This window comes from Seriola aureovittata, chromosome 17 (genome assembly GCF_021018895.1).
Source record: "Seriola aureovittata isolate HTS-2021-v1 ecotype China chromosome 17, ASM2101889v1, whole genome shotgun sequence".
In the NCBI taxonomy this organism is placed as follows: Eukaryota; Metazoa; Chordata; class Actinopteri; order Carangiformes; family Carangidae; genus Seriola; species Seriola aureovittata.
In genome coordinates this window covers 19,502,334-19,523,394 of record NC_079380.1, presented here as the reverse complement: position 1 = coordinate 19,523,394, position 21,061 = coordinate 19,502,334, and the positions used below count along the sequence as shown (strand labels likewise).

The 21,061-nt window shown below is 41.5% G+C and overlaps 1 protein-coding gene across 1 annotated transcript; it reads left to right on the top strand.

Annotated features, from left to right (window-relative positions):
• Window positions 1–493: 493 nt before the first annotated feature.
• rarab (retinoic acid receptor, alpha b) lies at window positions 494–20,681 on the top strand. The gene is made up of 10 exons (XM_056402076.1): window positions 494–1,668; window positions 14,258–14,412; window positions 14,896–15,037; window positions 16,412–16,572; window positions 16,715–16,891; window positions 16,996–17,200; window positions 17,531–17,598; window positions 17,858–17,948; window positions 18,187–18,624; window positions 19,700–20,681. Exons 1-9 carry the CDS (start codon window positions 1,464–1,466, stop codon window positions 18,447–18,449), a joined length of 1,467 nt encoding a protein of 488 aa, XP_056258051.1. The 5' UTR covers window positions 494–1,463; the 3' UTR covers window positions 18,450–18,624; window positions 19,700–20,681.
• Window positions 20,682–21,061: the final 380 nt, after the last annotated feature.

The following is a 21,061-nucleotide window of genomic DNA, read 5'->3' as shown; positions in this document are numbered from 1 at the left end:
TTAAAACGAGGTATAAAGGTAAAAGGGAAACTAGGTAATTTAATGCAATTTCACTGTTTCTTTCATTGTAATATTTCTTCTTATCCATAAATACATCCATCCATTAGCTATACTGCTTATCCTCACAAAGCTCTCAAAGTACCTCAAAACTGTATTAAGTACAAGGCCTGAGTAAATGTTCTTAGTTACATCCCAAAGCTGTATGTCATATACAGGTAAGTCTGTAAAGGTAATGTACTGTACAAATACACAGGAATGTGTATGGTAGCACAAAACTACAGATATTAACATTAACTTATAATAGAAGTAGTTTGTAATTATTATTATTATTATTATTATTACCACTAGTAGTGATAGCAGGCAGTAGAAATTGTTTTAGCTGCGCACAGTTTTAGCTCGCGCAGGGCAGGTAGGTGGAGCTCGTGTGCAGCTGGTGTCACTCATCAAACCAGAGAGAGAGAGAGAGAGAGAGTAAGAGAGAGGGAGAGAGGGGCCGTCGGGTGCAGATCGGAGGTTACCACAGGACACTGCTGCCTGTGCCGTTGCTGGACCTCAACAATAGCAACAACAGGTACACAAACCCGAACTCGGACACCTCCTCCACTTCCCTACCGCCGCCTGTTTTACCTTTTGGATACTCTTGCTTCTTGGACACACGGCGGCAACTTCAAAGTCATACACGACTGCATTAATGAGTCAGTTTTCTCCGGTGAAACGTTTGGAACCGGAGCGACCGGAGCAGCGCCTTTCCACCGACCGGACCTTTTCACTTTTCGGTGTCAGCCACTACAGCCGGAGTCATTCACAGCATGTATGGATTTAAGACAAGCAGCGCTGGTTGTTGCGACATTAAAGAGACTGTCAGCGATAAGGACCGTTCCTCTGCCCGGCTACAATGATTAGCAAACGATATGACAATTGCATAATACATTTTAGCCACTGTAAAAATAGCCTTCAGCGGAAAAGCTGCTAACGTTACCGACGCAGGACGAGTGTAAAACCAACACAGGGGACAGTGTAGGATACAAGTCGAGGTCAGTTTGAACTCGAGCGTAACACACGCCGCATGTGTGTCGGTGTAGTAGTGTAATGTTACATGGTTTTCTTTTTGGTGTTTGCGCTCGTTTTAAAATCCGTTTCAAAAGTAACGAGGGCTGCTGCTCCAGCAACACAACGGTGAAGTTTGTGACACCTGTGGCATTGAACTGATAGAAAGACGGTAAACTGCCTGTGTTTCTCCAACGGCTGAAAGGTCACCAGGACAGGTCATCTCTGTCTCTCCTCTCCACCTCCTCCTCCTCCTCCTCTCGTCAGTCTGTTATGAAGATGTGAACTCCCTCCCTTCCTCTTTTTCCCTCTCTTCGCCGTTTAGGACGCTTTGATTTTTTTGATTTTTTTTTTTTTTTTCTTCTTCTTCTCTATTTGGTACAAAGGATTCAGACGCGACAACCGTCTCTCGGGTGATGTACGAAAGCGTGGATGTTGTGGGTCTGAGTCCCAGCCCCAGCCGCAGCAGCCCCAGCCCCGGCTCTTTCCTGAGCATGGACTACTACCACAGACCCCCGGGGCTCGGGCCGGAGAAGGGACTCCTGTCCGGTGTAGGAGGACTCCAGCGGTCGTTCGGAGCGTCCTTGGTGACCGGCAGGAACTGGAGCGGATCCTGCCACTGTGAGTGCCATTTAAAAACGATTTTGCCGTTTTGTACATGTAAACAAAGTAACTGCAGATCACACCACAATTAGTCAGTGTAGATTTGTTGAATTTATTGAAAAACTGACATAATTTTTTAACTCTTGTGTATGCTTTGATGGGGGTATTTGTTGTCATCTGGGGGCGATGAATGCATGAGTTGGTGCAAACTGGGACATGCCAGCCCCCACAACCTCTGTGTCGGTCTGGTATAAACCACACACTCGGTGATTGGTAGGTCCTTACTGCATTTATAAGCTTGATCTTGTCTGCACACCATTTTAATCAAGTGGATTTTTTTTTTTTAAATTTCATTATGGAAAATGGTCTCTCTGTTTATGGACATGTGAGAGGCATTGGATGAAATAATATCAGGACTTTAAGGACTTTAGATTTTAAGTGACTAAATCAGCAGAGGAAACTGTTACCAAGGTAGATATTAAGTTTCATGCCAGTTGTCTTCTTTTTCTGCACTGTTTACATCTGAGAAAGCTGTTGGCTGGTTTCAGCTTGTGACTGCGGTTCCTCTTTGCAGTCTGTTTGTATTTGGCAAGTGTTACCATGACATACTTTATTATTTTTCAGTTTGTACCCTGTTGTTCGCTGTCCAAGTGCTGATTGCCAGACCTCTTATATCTGACAAATGATGCCATTTTCCCTCCAGTTTAAAATGACCGACCTTTTCAGCAGTGTTGTGACAACAATTAAAGTCCTTTCACATCAGGTCATTAATGTAGCTGTCTATTGTCCAACATGAGGGTTTGGTTTATGTTGTGAATGGAGCAACTCGAATGACCCCAGTAGGTCAGCAGCTGCCTGCAGTCATTTTTCAAAACCTGAACTCCAGCTCGGTGCTTTTCACTGGTTGGGAATGAGATCACTGTGTTTACAAGTTCAGAACATAAAGTACGCATTTTTAATGTATGAATGGTCCAGAGCTGAAGTATTTAGTCGATTAATAAAATCAGCAGACTATTTTGATAATGGATTAATCCTCTTTCAAGCATAACATTGTTTTCAGCTTCTCAATCTGTTTGGATTTTCTGCTTTTCTTTGTCTTGTGTGATAGTAAAATGATGATTGTTATCTCTGGCTGGATAAAACCAGACATTTAAAGACATCACCTTGGGCTTTAGCAATTTTTCAGTGGTATCTTTTCACTATTTTCTGACATTTTATTGACAAAACATTTAATCAGTTTATTATGAAGTAGTAAAGTGAGACAGTATGGGTAAAATCTTGATTTACTTTCATTATATTTATCTACTAAGATCAGTTTTAATATCCTGTACACGGATTAAAGCAGTACTATGTAACCTTTGCTGAGCAGTGGCAACAGCAGCCTCTGCAGCCAGAAGTGGTGATTACAGTGACGTTAGAGCATTAAATTCTGTTGATCTCTGAATTCAGGCAGTGAAGGGTTCTGGCACTCGAGCTAGCTTTACACTGACTGAGTGACTAGAGACAACGAAAGGTCTTCCCATCAACAGGGGTGACAACTCAAGCCACGGCTTAGTGAGTTACCCGACATGTGAATATGTTCCACTAATGTTTCGATCCACATCATCTACACACACCCTGGAAAATACAGTCTGACGGCTGCTTGTATGTAACTTAGCTGTGTTGATGACCAGCTAAGTTATGAATACAGTCTGAGGGCTGGTAGCTCTGTTGACAGTGAGCCAGGTTGCATGTTGACAGTTACGATAGAAAGCTAGCAACTGGAGCAAGGAGCAACTGTGCTAATGAATTACGTAATTAAAGGGGCTTATAAATAAAAGAAAGCATTTGGGATACATCTGCAATCTCTCGTATTTCAAGGTAATCTCCCGGCGACCTCCCGTTTTGTTGTTTCTCCCGGTAAACTCCCATAATCTGCACGGCCCTCAACCTTTATTATAAATACTCGTCATACAACCACACGTTTTATGTTTGTCTGACATTATCCAAGTTGGCAGATTGTGTATAAAACACAAACTAGACACACAATCCACACACACACACACACACACACACATAGCCTACAATTTCAGCCCATCTGTCACCACAACCTGGGAACCCACAGCCCGATTCAAGTGGTGTGTGCAGCTGGTATCTGTGCAGGCCGGACATTTGACTGCGGAAATAATTGTCGTTAAAGCAAAAAGTTTTAACTAAATTTGTTAATTTATTTTCATGTAATGTTTATCTCATGGTAACATTAATTAACATTAACATCATGTAGCATTAGAATAAAACTAACGTTAGTTTACTTCGTAGCATTCAGCCTCATAAAAATAAGGATATTGAATCATTAAGCCATAAACAGCAAAATCTCAAACCGCCACTTCAACGCAGCAACCAGTGCAGAGTAGAGTCAAGTGAAGCAGCTGTTGGCTTCTTTCTGTCATGTTACTGTTGGACCGAGGGTTTTTCTCGTCTTGCTTCATCGTTCACTTTCTGTTTTTGGCCTGTTGACCATCTGTCTATCTTACTCTTTTCTTCTTACTTGTAACGCTCAATGCTCCAGTTGGCAGTAGCTCTTCCATTTGCTCTGACCTGTCTGTTTTGGTCATCTTCCTTTTTGTTCTCTTTATACTTTGAGGTGGCGAGCAAACTATGAAGTGACTCCACTGAAGTACCACCAACCACTGCTATGGACTGTGTCCCTTGTTTACATCAGAGCCATTGTTCACACCTTGTTGCTTGGAGACACAGATATAACGATATCTCTCAGCCAGCACATCTGGAAAGTGGTTGCATCAGACCATTTTAGAAAAAGTAGGATTTTACAGCCAAAATGAAAGTAATGGTGAATTCGGTACATTATTTTTCTAGCATTCACTGCACTACAGTCATGGTACACCTCTGAGAAGTTGCCCGTCTATCACTGTACTAATATGGTTATGTGTGGTATATGTATTTTTCAGGGCTGATACCACTTGTTTGTAATCCTACCAACCAAACTAGGGTTGTTCACAATTAACTGTTTTACCGATTAATACTATAACTGTTCAGCTGTTAATATTAACAGTTAAACAGTTGAAATATCCTGGGACATCAGTACCATCTAAGGGGGTCTCACAGTTAACAGACCGCGATTTTAAAAAAAGCAGACTAACCCCCACACCATGTCGACAAGATGCTATTTCTGAATAAAAACCAATCCATTTTGTGGTTTAATGCCAGTATGACTCTATGTCGTGCGAGCAGTAGCCTGGCTGCTCACAGCAGAAGTGCATTTCTCCGCCGGTCAACAAGCGATTCTGCGCCTCTGCTCTTTCTTTTTTTTATATCACCCGTAGAGCTGATCTTCATAATAACCTCATGAATTTATAAATGTGGGGTGTCGCTTCTTCTGCATGTAGTTAAAAGAACCTTTGCCTTGTGTGATGACTCCTGTTTATTTGTATTTTTCAATGGGTTACAGACACCAGTCTATTGAAAATAATACATTTTCATTTTGTTCTATTGGCCAGAAAAAATTATTGAAAATGAACAAACCAAACATTACAAGTTCATGCATTTTTAGTGGAGTAACATTAGCCCAAAAAACTGAAACTGGGTATTATCATCGTAGAAATGGATTGTAATGATCTGTTGGTCTCAGCGATGCATCTCTGCATTGGTCTTTTCCACGTCTCTCCCACAAACAGAGCTCAGTGTTGATTGGCTATTTACATGAGATGTAGAACCAATCCGATGATGGAGTGGGCGGGGCATTGAGTCACACTACAAGTAGTAACCTTTCCCAGGGCGGCGACTGCATCAGAGCCAAAGCAGCATACATTTTATTTGTTACTTATTTAATCGGCGACCTGATCAGATAAAATAACGATTATGATAATGTGAAAAATTAAGAATATTGGATCTGATTATTGGCCAGGACGATAATTATCCATCCCCTAATAAACATGCAAAGGACTGTCCTGCTGTGGGTTTGGAGTGCCGCTCCACCCCAGTGTCACATGCTAGAAAGAGTGACCTAAGGGTGATGATATCGTGATGTCACCATGACACAGCCCTTAGACAAGTTTAAGTTATAAAGGGAGAAGATATAAAGTGGACTCTGGTCAGCTGGTGAGAAACAGAGGGAAAGAGAGGCACCATGTGTGTGTGTGTGTGTGTGTGTGTGTGTGTGTGTGCGTGCGTGTGCGTGCGTGTGTGCGTGCGTGCGTGTGTGACTGGAATGAAGAGTGTCAAACAGGTTCAAAGGTCAAAGGCTGTACACAGACGTTGGCACCCACACAAATTCAGGGACTGCTCCAGGGACATGTAAGCACTAGCTGCAGGATAGTGCATCACTGTGTGTGTGTGTGTGTGTGTGTGTGTGTGTGTGTGTGTGTTGTGTGTGTGTGTGTGTTTGGGTGTGATCCAGAGCAATGACTCACTGACAATTGGGAAGTGACCTACATCTCTCCCACTCTTTATTTCTCCTTCTATCTGCCTCTTTCTTTCCTGTGTCAGCTGCCCAGTCATCACTTCTCCGCACTGAATGACCTCTCTTTCTGTCTGTTGCACGCACACACACACACACACACACACACACACACACACACACACCCGCACACACACACACACAGTGACGCACTCAGTGTTCACTCACACTCACAGTTTGTCCGGGAATGTGAGGGTATACTGACCAAGTTTGACCTGAGTGTGAGTGTGCGAAAGGGGGAGGAGGTGGATGGTTGCGTGTCAGTGTTTGTGTCGGATAGATGTCTTTATTTCTGAATGTGTGTGTGAGATCAATCTGCCATCACACTCTGACAGAGGATAGTCCTTGTCTGCATTTGAGGAATTTCTTCTCACATGTCACATCTTCACATGTTTTGTTTTTTATAAGGATAAAGAGGAAAGAATAACATCACAGTTTTAAGTGGTAACAGTTTTTAATTCTGAATATGCACATAGTGCTAATGTTAAAGCTCTACAGAGCTTACATGTTTCATCAAAGGTTTTATTTGAAGTGTTGATCCATCAGAAGATATATTTGTGGTTTTAAGAACTAAAAACCACCTCAATGTAGTTTTACATCTCCTCTCTCAGGCTTCTCTCTGGAGCTCTAGTAACAACAGGTTGCGATGCCAATCAGAAGAGAGGAGGCTCTGATCCTCTTTTCTGATTGGCTGACTGTTTTCTGAGTGAATATAGCAGATTTAAGGTAAAACACTCAGAGAAACCAAATCCTGCAAGGTTGGATGATGGGTCCAGGTGGGTGGGGTTTTGGGTGTGGCTGAGGGAGGTGACTGCTTTGTTGTGACCTCACAAAGTTACAGAAGTCCTGATGGCTCATTTTATGGTTCAGTTTTTGAATACAGGCTGTGTGCATATGTCTGTGGACTGAACGCTTTGATACTTTCACAGTATTAATATAGAACCTAGACCTGCTTTATTATGGAAGAAGAAAGACGTTTTTGTGCCAAAGATTCTGAGTATACATAGTAAAACTAATTGTATATTGTGTTGTTAAATATGTATCTGGCACATTGAAATGACCCACTAAATATGAGGTACTGGATCCAAATACTGATGGTCAAAATTATTTAACTGTTGAGATTAAATTACTGATATGATGTGAATGGAAGTTTAACTGGAGGAATGTGACTTGTTGATGTTACATGAGCAGCTGATGTTTTTACTAGAGAAGAAGTGCAGCCTGTACTGAGTGGAGGTTCTTCCTTTACAGACACTGGGTTGTAGAGAGAAAACAAAAGAACAACAAGTCTAATTGTATTCTGTTATCAATAAGTTACTCGCAGAATTAACTTTAGCAACAGTTGATTCGACTCGCCACTGGTGATAATCTGAAATGTCACTGACTGACTGACTGACTGACTGACTGACTGACTGACTGACTGACTGACTGATGATAGTTCCACCACTGGTCAGCAGAGTGCCGAGCCGCCGCTATTGTTTCCCTGCTTCTCGGCAACCGCAGAGGAGCGCTTCCAATAAACTGAGCCTCGCCTCCATTACAGCAAATAAACTACTTTCATTACATGTATCATTACTACTAAAGGAGCCAGAGGAAAAACTAAACATAAGACACACCGAGCAGGGAGAGCAGAGGAGAGAGGTCATCTGTAACGAGGCTTCGTACCAACAGCTATGACCCACTGTACATATCAAACAGGAGCGAGTTAGACATAAAGACCTGCCTCTAATAAAAGTCTGTTATGTTCTGGAGTTGAAGTAAATAAAGGCTCAACTATTGTGGATCCCAGACGGAGGGTGTGAGGAGGGAGAGTGAGAGACAAAATAAGAAATATAGTCTGTTTGGTGTGTGTTATCCTCTCTCTCTCTGTCTCTCTCTCTCACTCTCCCCATGACTGAAATAAAGGCAAAAGCCTGAAAAAAGATTGATAATCTGACTCTTCTAACCTTTTCTCTGAGTGATGATTTTGCAGTAAATACGACTGAAATCACAGCTCAGTCTTTGTCCTTAATTTATGTGTTTTGTGATTTTGTCGGACGACGTCACAGTTATGAAATCAGGATTTGACCAGACAGTCCAGACAGATACTAGGTTTTGACCTAGTCTTGTTTTTGTGACCTGCTGATTCCGATTTTCTTTCTAAGAACTATAACTGACGGCTGCTCAAACATTTTGTTGCTCTTCTTTAATGGAAAATTCAATTGTTTGTTCATATATTAATTCGCTATCAACTATTACTCTCTATTACACTCTCTCTCTCTCTCTCTCTCTCTCTCTCTCTCTCTCTTCTCTCTCTCTCTCTCTCTCTCTATGTCTCTCTGTCTCTCACACAAACAACAAAAATCAGCATGACTGCTTTCTGGCTACAACTTTTCACTTTTCAATACTGGATTACTGTTATTATTGATGGCCATCAAATACAGGTCAAGTCAGCGGTCTGGCAGTAGTTGTAGCTGCTTTGCCTTTCCTAGCTTCTTGAAGTTGTTCAGCGAAGTGATGGTGTTTTAAGTGTCTGATTAAGTTTGTTGTTCCGAATGTTTCTGTGCTCGTTCCTCCACCGTTTACTTTGACTTCACATGTTGTTACAAAACGGAGCGTTGTGCAGTTTTCACTCACGGTGAAGAAGTTCCATGACAACGGCATGTTGTTGTTGTTGTTGTGTGTGTGTGTGTATGTGTGTGTGTGTGTGTAGCTGTGTCTGTGCTGTTGTGTGCACAACGTGAACCATCGTGTGGTGCATGAGTGTAAGTTTCACGTGCACAGAATCAGATACCGGAGACTGATCAGCCGTTCACGCCGAAAACTTCAGTGATCGCCAGTTGATTGATCGGCGCATCTCTAGCCGTTTGTTATCAAGAAAGAGAGAGGAGAGATTAATTGTTAATCATCGTTTCATATTTGTGACACACAAATTTTCTCTTACATATACAGTAAAATGCTAAACTGTAGAGCCTAGCTACTGCAAAGGGGAGGAACTCTGCGACACCAGAAGGCTGAAGTGGGCAAAAACTGTAGAGGACAGTAAAGAAACGATCAACATCATATGATTTATTTTAGCTGATACTGATCAAGTAAATTATTCCCGGATCCACCCCAATACCAAGCCTTAGGATCAGTTGAGGACATCTCTAATGTACAGGATTTCCCTCTGGACATTGTTCAGCTGTGATATAAGCCTCCCAACACGTGTTGTCTCATGATCAATTTACTGAGAAGATGACGGCCTAAATAAAAGCTGCATTCATTAAACATGACACTCTCTGTCTAAAATAGATTCTCTGCTCTTTTCCCCTGAATTTTTCATGTCAGTGATGGTGTTCTTTATTCCAGGTGAAGTGGTCCACCTCCACCGCAATACACTGCAGTAAACCCTGATGTTTATCCTATTATTATATCAACTTATCACAGATGTGTTTTGGTGTGGGTGTACATGTCTGGTTATTTAGGTTAGGTTAGGTTTTATTTAGGTATTTAGAATCGGTGTCTCCATCACATTGTCTGGCTGTACACAATAAAATCAATAAACACTTAGGCAGTAAAACATAATAAAATACTAAAAACAAAACAACCACATGACACACAGCAAACATCAGTAAACATTGTCACAGGCATAAAAAAAAAAAACCCCATCAAGCGGATCCAAACACTGCACAATAAAAGTGCGTTTTAAGCCTGGAATCAATGGATGGGGCAGATCTGGTAGAGATTTTGTAGAGAGGGGGAGGCTAGAGAAAACAGTGAACAATGCCCATTACAAAATCCTGGAGCACCCGGTGATGTCATACAGTTCATACCGTGGTAGGTGTCTCTTTAATGTCTGTGCTGGTTTTTGGTGATATTGGATTCACTGGCTCGTGAATGAAATATGTTGTTTTTTCACTAAAAACAGACATTCTTCATCTGGTTATTTTATCTATAAATGATATCTCTCTTGGATTTCCACTATACTCTCAACCATATACACACTACATCATGATATATATATATATATATATATATCATTATTTTTATATAAAATTACATGTACTTATTAATATTGCCCAACCCTAGGTGCAGGTGAAAATGGAGCATAAGCTACTAAAAGCTGGCACTAGACTGTACTGATAGGAATCCAAAACCACGTTAATAAACACACGTAAACAAACAGTCATTAGCACTAATAGTAGCCCTCCACAGTGTTTCTATGAAATCTGTGTTGAAGAACCTAATCCTACACCTTGTTAAATGTGGAGAAGGATTCAGTAGAGTGATTAAAGGCTGGTCTCTAAGCTGACCGAGCATGCTCTCTATTCAGGAACTGCTGGCTGGCGTAAAGCCAGGACCCCCTGCGGAGGCCATTTAATGTATTTTACATCACAGTTGGTGAATGAGTCCAGCGCTGGCTGACATTTAACATTATCACTACTGGATTTGAACTAAACTGACGCAGACTCTGAATGGTCAGCTTTTACACTGCTGTTAAAATCTGTAACTATGCGTTACACTCTTCAGCCGTGTTTACACTAGACCTTTATACCATTACTTGTCTTCCACAGAATATGTGTAGTCAGTTACAGTCACAGTCTGTGCCTTAACAATTGCAAGGCAGCTGCAGGTGTCATACATTTTGTATGATGACAATAAAGCTGCTGTTCACCGTGTAAAAGCTGTGGGAGGATACAGATCATGACGTTGATAACAAGCAGAGGAGGTGGTCACAGCCAGCTGGCTCCTGGTCAAACCCTAACCCAAGTGCTTTTTCTTACATCATGACCAGACAGAGAAACCCCCCTTTTAATCAGTGCTCAGACGCCACAGGATTTATTTAGGTAAGGTATGTTTTATGAACTGTGGACGCTACTACAGTCACATCGTGTCAAGACTTGTTTTAAATACTTTTCATTGCACCAAAAATTATGCACTTCATATCTAAATATTTACTCAAATGACTGCAGATATAAAAATTTCGGGTCACTTCAGGGTGAAAATTAAATCAACGTTGTTGTTCCTATCTGAAATTTGAGGATATCCCCCTCCTCATACACATTTTTAATATTCCTCTCTGTTGAAATGCCTGTTGTATCAACAGTAAGACAGAAAGTCAAAGGAACCTACAGCTAAAAGCAATGCATTTTGTTTGAACTGCATCATGCCCTGCACACTGAATCCGAGGCGGGAAGCAGCAGGAATTAACAAACACACAAAGGAAAACAAAGTAAGAGACTCTTGGATTTATGAGGCGAGGGAGCGGGAAAAGAACCGAGGAGTTTAAAAGAGGTCAGACGGTACTCTCTTCTGTTGGCTAGTGTGTCAGTGAGAAGAGAGCAAAGGCAAACAGAGGAGAGATGAAGAGAGGGGAAAGATGAAGGGATGGTATGGTGGCTGTGGAGGAGGAAGAGGATCTCTTCGTTTCTCTCTCTCTCTCTCTCTCTGTGTAAACAGAGCAGACCAGCAGAGGGGAGCTGAATCTCCTCCATAGAAGAATGTCTGGTATGGCTACTAAAGCAGGGGGAGGGGGGAAGTGTGTGTGTGTGCGTGTGTGTGTTCGGTTAGAGGTTAGAGGAGGCAGACCGGGAATAGAGTAGTGTTGTTGTAGATGGTCATGGTCTCTGAATCTGAAGGATCAGGATCACAGTCTGTATTTACCAGGTCTGTGAATGAAAATAAAACAACCACGCTGACATAATGGGCCTGGAGGCAGAATGAGGAGGGGGATAGTATAGCCTACATCCAAACCACTACATTTAAGTTTTAAAACGCATCACTCTTGCTCCGCTTACACCTGGTGTCCACACTACTCAGGAGTTTTCGAACGCCTAAAACTGAGACTTTCCTGTTCCCGTTTTAGTTTCTGGGGTTGTGTTTTAGTCTGGATGGGTACAACTGGAGACGATGACGTAGGCACCCACATTCGCTCCCTGATTGTTATCATACCAGCCTCAACTAGCAGTGGTGAAAGCAACATGATATTACAAGTGTTACTGACCTTGTTGTCTTTGCTAGCAGCTGGTGTGCACTTAAAATCTGCATTTTAACGCTACAAATGACTTTGCTGTTCCTCGTTCATAGTCATTTCTGCAACTAATCAACTGCAGAAAATACAATCTGCTTCCTGTTTACACTGCATGACCAGTGGAAGTGAGCGGTCATGTACCTGTGTGTTTTCAGGTGTGTTAGTCTCGACGGATATCAATTCTGATACGGAGCTTAAGCACTCGTCTCTACAGAGACCGTAGTATTGTGGACGTAGCCATAGTTAACCTACTACACAGCACGTTTGATCATATGGGACAAGTTAGTAGTTGGCTGTTGTTGAAGTTGTTTAAAAACTAACTAACTTCTTCCTGATCTTCATTCTCCCTTGAAAACTTTTTGTGTTCTTACCTCCCCTCAACCCCTGGTTCCTCCTTGGAGAGCGAGACAGGCTGTAGAAGCTCAGACAACATATGATCGTGGGGGGAAAAAAACATGATGGCAACATGTTCTTTTGAAAAAAGAAAAAACAGGCTGACATTTGGACCCTCTTCAAATGCAATGCTGCTGAGAGAAAAAGTGGTTGAGAGGAGCCCTGTGGCTACAAAATCACTGGGAAGAAAACCACAAACCTGAAAAGACGAATTAAGGTGCACCACACAGAAACGGAGGAAACATTAAGATGCTGCTGAAGAAAGTACAATTAAATACTGATACACTTTTGAGAGTCAGGTTTTGTTGATTTTGAATGAGTCAGTGCAGTTAAATATCATCTACATATATATATATATATATATACAGTATATATAATATATATATATTGACTGTAAACCAAATGAGGTGAAACAAATTGAAAGCTTTTGCCTGGACCTCAGGACACACACACAAAGACACACAAATCTGCCCATAACATCTGCTGGTTATTGAAATGCAAAGCTTATTATGCAGAAGATTGATTTTGGACGAGAGTAAGTCTGTTGGACAACAGCCGGCTGCTTTGTGTGCAAAGAGGTTCCAAGTATTTTCTTTACAAATTTATTTAAAAACTAAATACTGAATGTAGCACAGTCTAGTGCACAACATAACCACTGAGGCTTTTCAACATAAAGAGTAAAACACCTTCCTGGCACCGGCCTGACCAAAGTGAACATTATAAGCACAGGATTTATTGCAGGGCTGTTTTACAGGGTTTTCTTGATTCTGGATACTCAAGGTTTGTGCAAGTTAAATTCATAGCAATGATTGACTCACAGATTTAGATTGCACTGGATTTGCTAATGTTGTTGCATGCTCGCCATCGTCATTGTTTTTACCCTCCTCCATGTCTCGCTGTCTTGCTCAAATTAATAACATCAGAGCAGACGCCCTCTCTGCAAAGCTGCATTGTTAATCATACATCCTGTCATTCTGTGGCTTATTTTAATTTTTCTGTTCTTTCAGCCGAAAATCTGTTTGTTTTCTTTATTTTTCTTCTTTTCTGTGGTCAACACAAGCTCCAGACATTTTAATGTTTTATTCTACGACATAAAATTCATCAGTAAATACCCCAGTCCTGATTTCTTTAAGCTCTTATGTCTCTTAAAAAAGGCCGGTTGCTAACAAGTGTCTGAATGAGACTACAGAGATTGTCGGGAAGTTAAACATTTTAACACTGAACGTGGAAACCGCTCAACTCACCAGTCCACCTTCACAGCATCGTTGTGTTTATATTGTTACTTACTTTGTAAGAGGAGAGGCTTTCGTAGAAGAAGTAGGAGCTAAATCAAACTACAAGCTGAAGTTAGTGGTGGTGGTGGTGGTGGTAACGTTGATGTCATGCAACGGTGGTGTAGTTTGTTTATAGCCTAACCTTAGCTTTTGACTCCGGCTGATTGTATTTAGGCTTCAGAAATCATAAAAGTGATGTTCATCGGTGAAGATTATCCCGCTGAACAATATCACATATTTTATTTTCTGCAGTAATCCAAAAGCCAATGTAAAATCCCATTGTTTTTGTCGATGGACACAGGGTGATGATAACATCCTGGTTGGCTTCCAAAAATATGTAATTTCTGCAGCACTCTATTTGGTAAGACACCAAAACTAGGGTGTTATTTGCTGTTATTTCTGAATCTTTAGACATGACATGGATTCCTTCACACTTTAATTGCTGTCTGACCAAATGCTAACCTCTCTTATTTTCCCTGTGTCTTCCTGCAGCCATAGAGACTGAGAGCACGAGTTCAGGGGAGGACCTGCTCGTCCCCAGCCCCCCCTCACCTCCGCCCCCACCCCGCATCTACAAGCCCTGCTTTGTGTGTCAGGACAAATCTTCAGGATACCACTATGGAGTCAGCGCCTGTGAGGGCTGCAAGGTACGCAGCTGAACTCATATGCATTAGCTTAACTTAACAGCAGTACAACATACACAAACTACAACACTCATTCTGGGTAACAGGGTCATCCATGTACATGAACAGCTGCGAGCTACAGCGAGAAAACCTGAATGAGAAATAATTAGAAAGAGCATGAGACTACAGCGTAGGTGCTTAATGTGTCAGCGAAGAGGTCACAACCTTTTACCCTTGAATCTGTAAGCCTCTTTGCTTCATCGAACACTACACAAACACACACAGGCGCGCGCACGTACACACACACACACACACACACACACACACAGTTTATGTCCTGTTAGACCATGTACTGACCTGCTACCAGCTACCCAACAAAACAGTCATCATCAAAAGTCATCCTTGTTTTCACTGCAGGTTTAAAAGGCAGCATGCTGGCAATGCTATTTTGTATTCTTGTTCCCTTGCTTCTGTGTTTCATTCATTGCCCCCACCTCTTTCTGAAAGGGTTTCTTTCGGAGGAGCATCCAGAAGAACATGGTGTACACTTGCCACCGGGACAAAGTCTGTGTCATAAACAAGGTGACAAGGAACCGGTGTCAGTCCTGTCGACTGCAGAAATGCCTTGATGTCGGCATGTCCAAGGAGTGTGAGTACAGTGTGTGGAGAGGGATGAACCTCTAAAAGACAGAAAATAAGAAACATGAAACAGTAGGCAGCCACTTTACTGCAAATGCTTTGCAGTCACACGTTGATAGAACAGATCTGCAGGGTAAACTATAAATTTCAAGCACAGTGCTCTTCCCAGGCAGCACAGTAATGTGTTTTAACCTTGATATTTGTCTCCCCCTGGTGGCCAATTATGGGTAATACATGCCCTGCAAAACCACCAGCATTCCGTGTAATAGCCAGGCTCATGCATCACTCTCAGATGCTTTTTCAAATCTTAAAGGTCCCATATGGTATAAAGTGAGATTTCCATTTGTTCTTTTGTAATAAAGCAGGTCTAGGTTTTATATTAATACTGTGAAAGTATCAAAGCGCTCAGTCCACAGAGAAAAGCACACAACCTGTATTCAGAAACTGAGCCTTAAAACGAGCTGTCAGGACTGCTGTAACTTTGTGAAGTCACAACAAAGCAGCTGCCGCCCTCAGCAACGCCCTAAGCCCCGCCCACAATCCAACCTTACATGATTTGGTTTCTCTGAGTGTTTACCTGAAATCTGCTATATTTTTATTGGATCACTCAGAAAACAGTCAGCCAATCAGAAGAGAGGATTAGAACCTCCTCTCTACTGATTGGCTCTCCGACCTGTTGTTAGAAGAGATGTAAAACTACATTGAGATGGTTTTTGGTTCTTAAACCACAAATATATCATCTTCAACTAAAACAGTTACCTTCTCCAGAGAGGGATAACTCCATCTTTGTCTGGCCCAGCAACATGACTGTGGTGCGTTCACCCCTATTCGTTTTGTAGCCAACAGCCTGTCAAAACACCTGCGCCTGTTGTTTTCTTTGTAAAATCTTAGACTCATATCAAAACATTTGGTACCTAAATCTTAAAGCACTGGGTCGTTGGATTTTGATTGTTTTAGTGGCTTTTGCACAGGTGAGTTACTGTTATGAGAAATGCCTTCATTGTTTGAGAACTGCATTCAGAGTTGTGAGAATATTTCTGTTGTGTGAACTGCTTCAAAGCAACTGACTGACTGGTTCGACTGCGAGCCATCCTCAAGTATAGCAGGGAGAAAGGCAGGGGAGGTTGAGGAAGACAAATAGCATATGACTCAACAAGAGACACTTGATATTTTGTTTCACGTCTTTCAGCCCATTCAGGTTTGCAGGCCTGATTATAAAACTGTATAAAACTGCCATGACCGTAAAGTAAAGTAAAGTCTACCAAAGTGGTGATTTAAAACTTAGGTCAAGAAAACCTCCTTGTCCTTCAAATCTCAAATGTTCAATGTGAAGTGCCGCTTAAATTTCTAAGATAAATCCTCCTCTCTTTACCTCCAACATCAGTGGTACGAAACGACAGAACGAAGAAGAAGAAGGAGGAGAAGAGGCAAGGGGAGGTAGAGATCCATGTTCTGTCAGCGGACACAGAGCAGATGATTGAACGGGTTCGCCAGGCCCATCAGGACACATTTCCCTCCCTGTGTCAGCTGGGAAAATACACCACGGTACTCACACGCACACCACAGCATTCTGTTAACACATGAATCTAGCTTTAACTGATGCCACTGTTATAAAGACATTTTCTTCAGCTTTCTTGACAGATCTGTGTCTCTGTCTTCCACCCCTCACCCCAACCCCAATGTACAGAGCAACAGCTCAGAGCAACGTGTCTCGCTGGACGTCAGTCTTTGGGACAAGTTCAGCGAACTCTCCACCAAATGCATCATTAAGACGGTGGAGTTCGCCAAGCACCTGCCTGGCTTCACAACGCTAACCATCGCTGATCAGATCACGCTGCTCAAAGCCGCCTGCCTCGACATACTGGTGAGTTTAACAACTCCTCAAGAAGACAGAGAAAATGTACAGTTGTGACAGCAAAAAGTTCAGTGTTTCCTTTGGTCTTCGGCCACTTTGTCCACTTTTCCTAGATTCTGAGGATCTGCACTCGCTACACCCCGGACCAGGACACAATGACCTTCTCTGACGGTTTGACTCTGAACCGCACCCAGATGCACAACGCCGGGTTTGGACCTCTCACAGACCTCGTCTTCTCCTTTGCCAACCAGCTGCTCCCGCTGGAGATGGATGATGCAGAGACGGGATTACTCAGCGCCATCTGCCTGCTCTGTGGAGGTACTGCACTTGATTTCTCAGGAGAATGAACTGAAAGAAGAGAGAAGAGTTTTATTTATTTACTTTTATTCCATGCTGTGGTGGGAAAAAATGTGGAACTTTCAATTTGTGCAGCAAGTGTCTGTGTCATTTTCATGGCTGCTGGAGAGTATCCACTGCCATCTACCTGGCATGTGTCTATATATATATATATATATTTTTTTTTTTTTTTTATGTGAGCACAGAGAGAAGGAGAGAAGAGAGCAGATAAAAAGTAATCTACAGCGGTTCCACGACAGTTTTCATAGACAAGGCTTTGACCTGGTCTTGTTTCTGGGTGTGTGTTTGCAGATCGTCAGGATTTGGAGGAACCAGAAAAGGTGGATGTTCTTCAGGAGCCAATGCTAGAAGCTTTGAAGGTTTGATATCTAATTATTATTATAATACTATATTGTTTCTTCCACTTTATTACCTTGTTGCCTATTTTTGCTCCGTAACACACACATTAAACCACCAGAGTAAAAAAAGCATCCAAAACAAGAAACAGATGTACCTTTACTCTTAAGCATCAATGGAAATGTTGTAATCGCAGAACACATACTGTAAATAACTGATTCACCAAAAAGGAACATTTTCATATAAATAAATGAATGAATACATGTCTTCATGTATGTATAGATCTATGTGAGGAGGAGGAGGCCTGATAAACCCTGTATGTTCCCTAAAATACTGATGAAGATCACTGACCTCAGGAGCATCAGTGTGAAGGGTGAGAGACACACACACACACTTACAGATTCAACCCATTGTTCCTCTGGGTTCTTTGCTCATCCTTTATTGTTTGAGTTGGTTTCTGTTGGAAAGTTATTGTCTTCAGGTTATAATGGTAATAAATTGTGGAATATTTATTTCGTTGAAGTGGCAGTTTCAGTTAATGAAGGCAGCTCCATTCATAATAACTCCTTCTGTTATCCTGAGCTTTCTTCTTCCACCTCTTTCTCTTACAGGAGCAGAGCGAGTGATCACACTGAAAATGGAGATCCCCGGCTCCATGCCTCCTCTCATTCAGGAGATGCTGGAGAACTCTGAGGGTCTGGAGGGGCATGGAGCTGGGGGAGAGAAAGGGGGAGGAAAAGGTAGAAGAGGAGGCAGAGAAGAAGATGAAAAAGACCTCAGGAGCTGTCATCCAAGGCCCTCGCTCAAATCAGTCCCCTCCCGCAGCCCAAGCCCCATTTCCTGCTCCCCTTCCTCTCCCTCCCCCTCCACCTGAAGTTCCACACTCAGCACCTCTCCTCCACACAGCGCCACCACTCAGGGGGCTGGACAACCATCCACACGGCAGACACACAGAGAATGAAACCAGAAAAAAACTGCAGCTAATAACAGATAATCTGGAAGACACATTTGAACCCATAAACTCACTGAGACATGTCGAGTGAAAGCAGGTAAACTATGGTTTGTGTTCAGATATCAGTTTCATACGTACAGTGCAAAAAATATGCTCACTTTTTTAAAGTCTTTTTTATAATGCCTAAGTGTTAATTATTTGCAGACTGTGTGAACCTAAATGAAGGATTATGTATACAGAATATGGGCAGACTGATTAAGAGGATTCCTGTTATATCACTCACTTCCTTTCTAATGAAAAGTCATGTGTAATATGCAAAATCTATATAAGAGTGAAGTTGCAACAGAGGCATGGTGGCAGTTTTACTTGAAAAACATCATCAGCAACAGACAGAGGTGACGAGAAAACAACAGATGATAAATAGCAGGTGTGCCAGTGTTTTGCTCAGGTACATCAGTTGGGCTGATGATGCACAGCTTGTGAGATCTCATAGCAACAACACAAGTGAACAAAAAATTCAGCAAGCAACTCTATTTCTTTGGAGGCTCTTAAACCACCGTTCGAGGCAGGTTTATAACTGCTGATAGCAAAAGCTTCTTTAAGCAGTAGTGTTTCCCAATGTTTACTTTGATCACTAATTTCACTGTTATTGTAGATTGTCCATAGATGATTGTCCTCCGTGTGAGTTGCTTCAAACTGAGCTTTCTGAGATTCTGGTTCTGCTCACTTGCCAGACCTCTGAAATAACAGTGAGACAATGTGTGGTATGAAAAAGATAACACCAGTTCAGTAAATCATTCAAACTTGTGTCTGACTGTGTATGTGTGATTGTGTTCTGGCCCGCCATCTAATGGCTTAGAAAAAAAACTGTTCCAGTTCAAAACTTGTTTGCCAACACCTGATCTATATTGTCAGCACTATAAGCAGGACACCTGGAGTGACACAAAACAGGTGTATACCTGAAACTTCCACCATGCCTCTGTCCTTCACTGGAGTAACTTTACTCTTACATGTGTTGAATATTAGTTGATCTCCTGGTACATGTGGAATCATTATGTATTATATAGTGTATATAAAAAGGCTGTGAAAGAAGTTGTTCGACGGAGACAGACTGATACAAGAAGTTATTTTCCTAAGTGTACATTTGTATATTCTGTATTTCCCCAATTCAGCCATGGAGACCTCTTCCTTCTTCGCCTTTTCACCATCACCAAACCTCACATATTGTCCCCAGTCTTCTCCTTTCCTTCTCCCCACAGACACATCAGGGAAAAAATAATGATCCTTGACTTCAATTCCCTTCTCTGAAATCAGAAATGTAGACAAGAATTACAGACTTTCTGTAGATATGGGAAATTGATTTTTTTTTTCTCCTCTGTTTTACTTTGCATCATCTGTAGTTAAAGATGTATTTGGGTTGTTTTCAGATGCAGCTCCAGCAACTCGAATGACTTGAACTAACTGTGAAACATAAGATTAGTTTTAAAATAGTACAATATCTGCCTGTTGGTGGACACTTTCAACCAAAGTAAACTGTGATACCTGAAATGCAAACACCCTTCACAAGAGTTTCCCCATCCGATAATAAACCCCCACTGAGGCACTAGAGGTGTAAAGCACTGCAGAGTTTTAGTTTAATGAAGATAATGTGGAAATCTCATCGTCACTGATGACAGGTGCCGCCAAAACATGCGTCTAAATGTAAAGGCTGTATTTTGTTTTTACAGTCAAAATGCAAAATGTACTATCATAGTGTCCCTCTAGGGTGCCACTGCCTACTGTCAGGTACAAATCTTGTAACTCCAATTTCACTGTTGTCCTCTTTAATTTATGGTGAGGTAACACTCACTCAAAGACTATACAAATACAGGGAGTTAAATAAAGTTGTATGATTTTCTTCTTCTATCTTGATATGTGTGTGCTCTTTGGTTAAAAACATGATGCTCACTGTAAAATGTGATATTGTAATATTCATATTGTCTTATACAAGTGACACAACAACCAAGAAAACTCATTTTATCAACTAATTCTAAATCCTCCACCCACTATGATGTTTGTTTTGTAAATGCATGTAAAATGCAAGGTCAGTCGATATCTGTTGAAGCATCTGTAATGAATATGTACATAAAATACCAGTTAATGTAAGAAAAATGACTAACAGGATGCCTGTGTTCCTCTGTGCCCGTTGGGTGTCTATGTAAATCAACTTCTTGTTTTTTTATTTTATTTGTAAGGCAGGCCTACGCAATAATAATTAAAGAGAAATATATACCCATGAACTCACATACTTCACAAATATAGTTACCCAAATACTGTATGTGCATAAACAGATACATACAGACATACTTAAAATATGAATATTAACAAAAAGGTAAAATAATCAAAAAAATAAATAGGTAAAAAGTTTTTTAAGAAACAAGTAAATCAAATGTATAAACTGGTATCAAGGTTTGTTGCTCTGAGGTTGTTTTGAGTCAAAAAATATAACCACAGACTTCACTGTGGACAATTTCCTTTGTCAAAGAAATAATCTA

Excerpts from the sequence above, each read along its gene's own strand:
- rarab (XM_056402076.1), top strand. The coding sequence starts at position 1,464 with ATGTACGAAAGCGTGGATGTTGTGGGTCTGAGTCCCAGCCCCAGCCGC. Across the intron at positions 14,413-14,895 it reads GCGCCTGTGAGGGCTGCAAG|GGTTTCTTTCGGAGGAGCAT; the intron begins GTACGCAGCTGA and ends TCTTTCTGAAAG. Across the intron at positions 16,573-16,714 it reads AGCTGGGAAAATACACCACG|AGCAACAGCTCAGAGCAACG; the intron begins GTACTCACACGC and ends CCCAATGTACAG.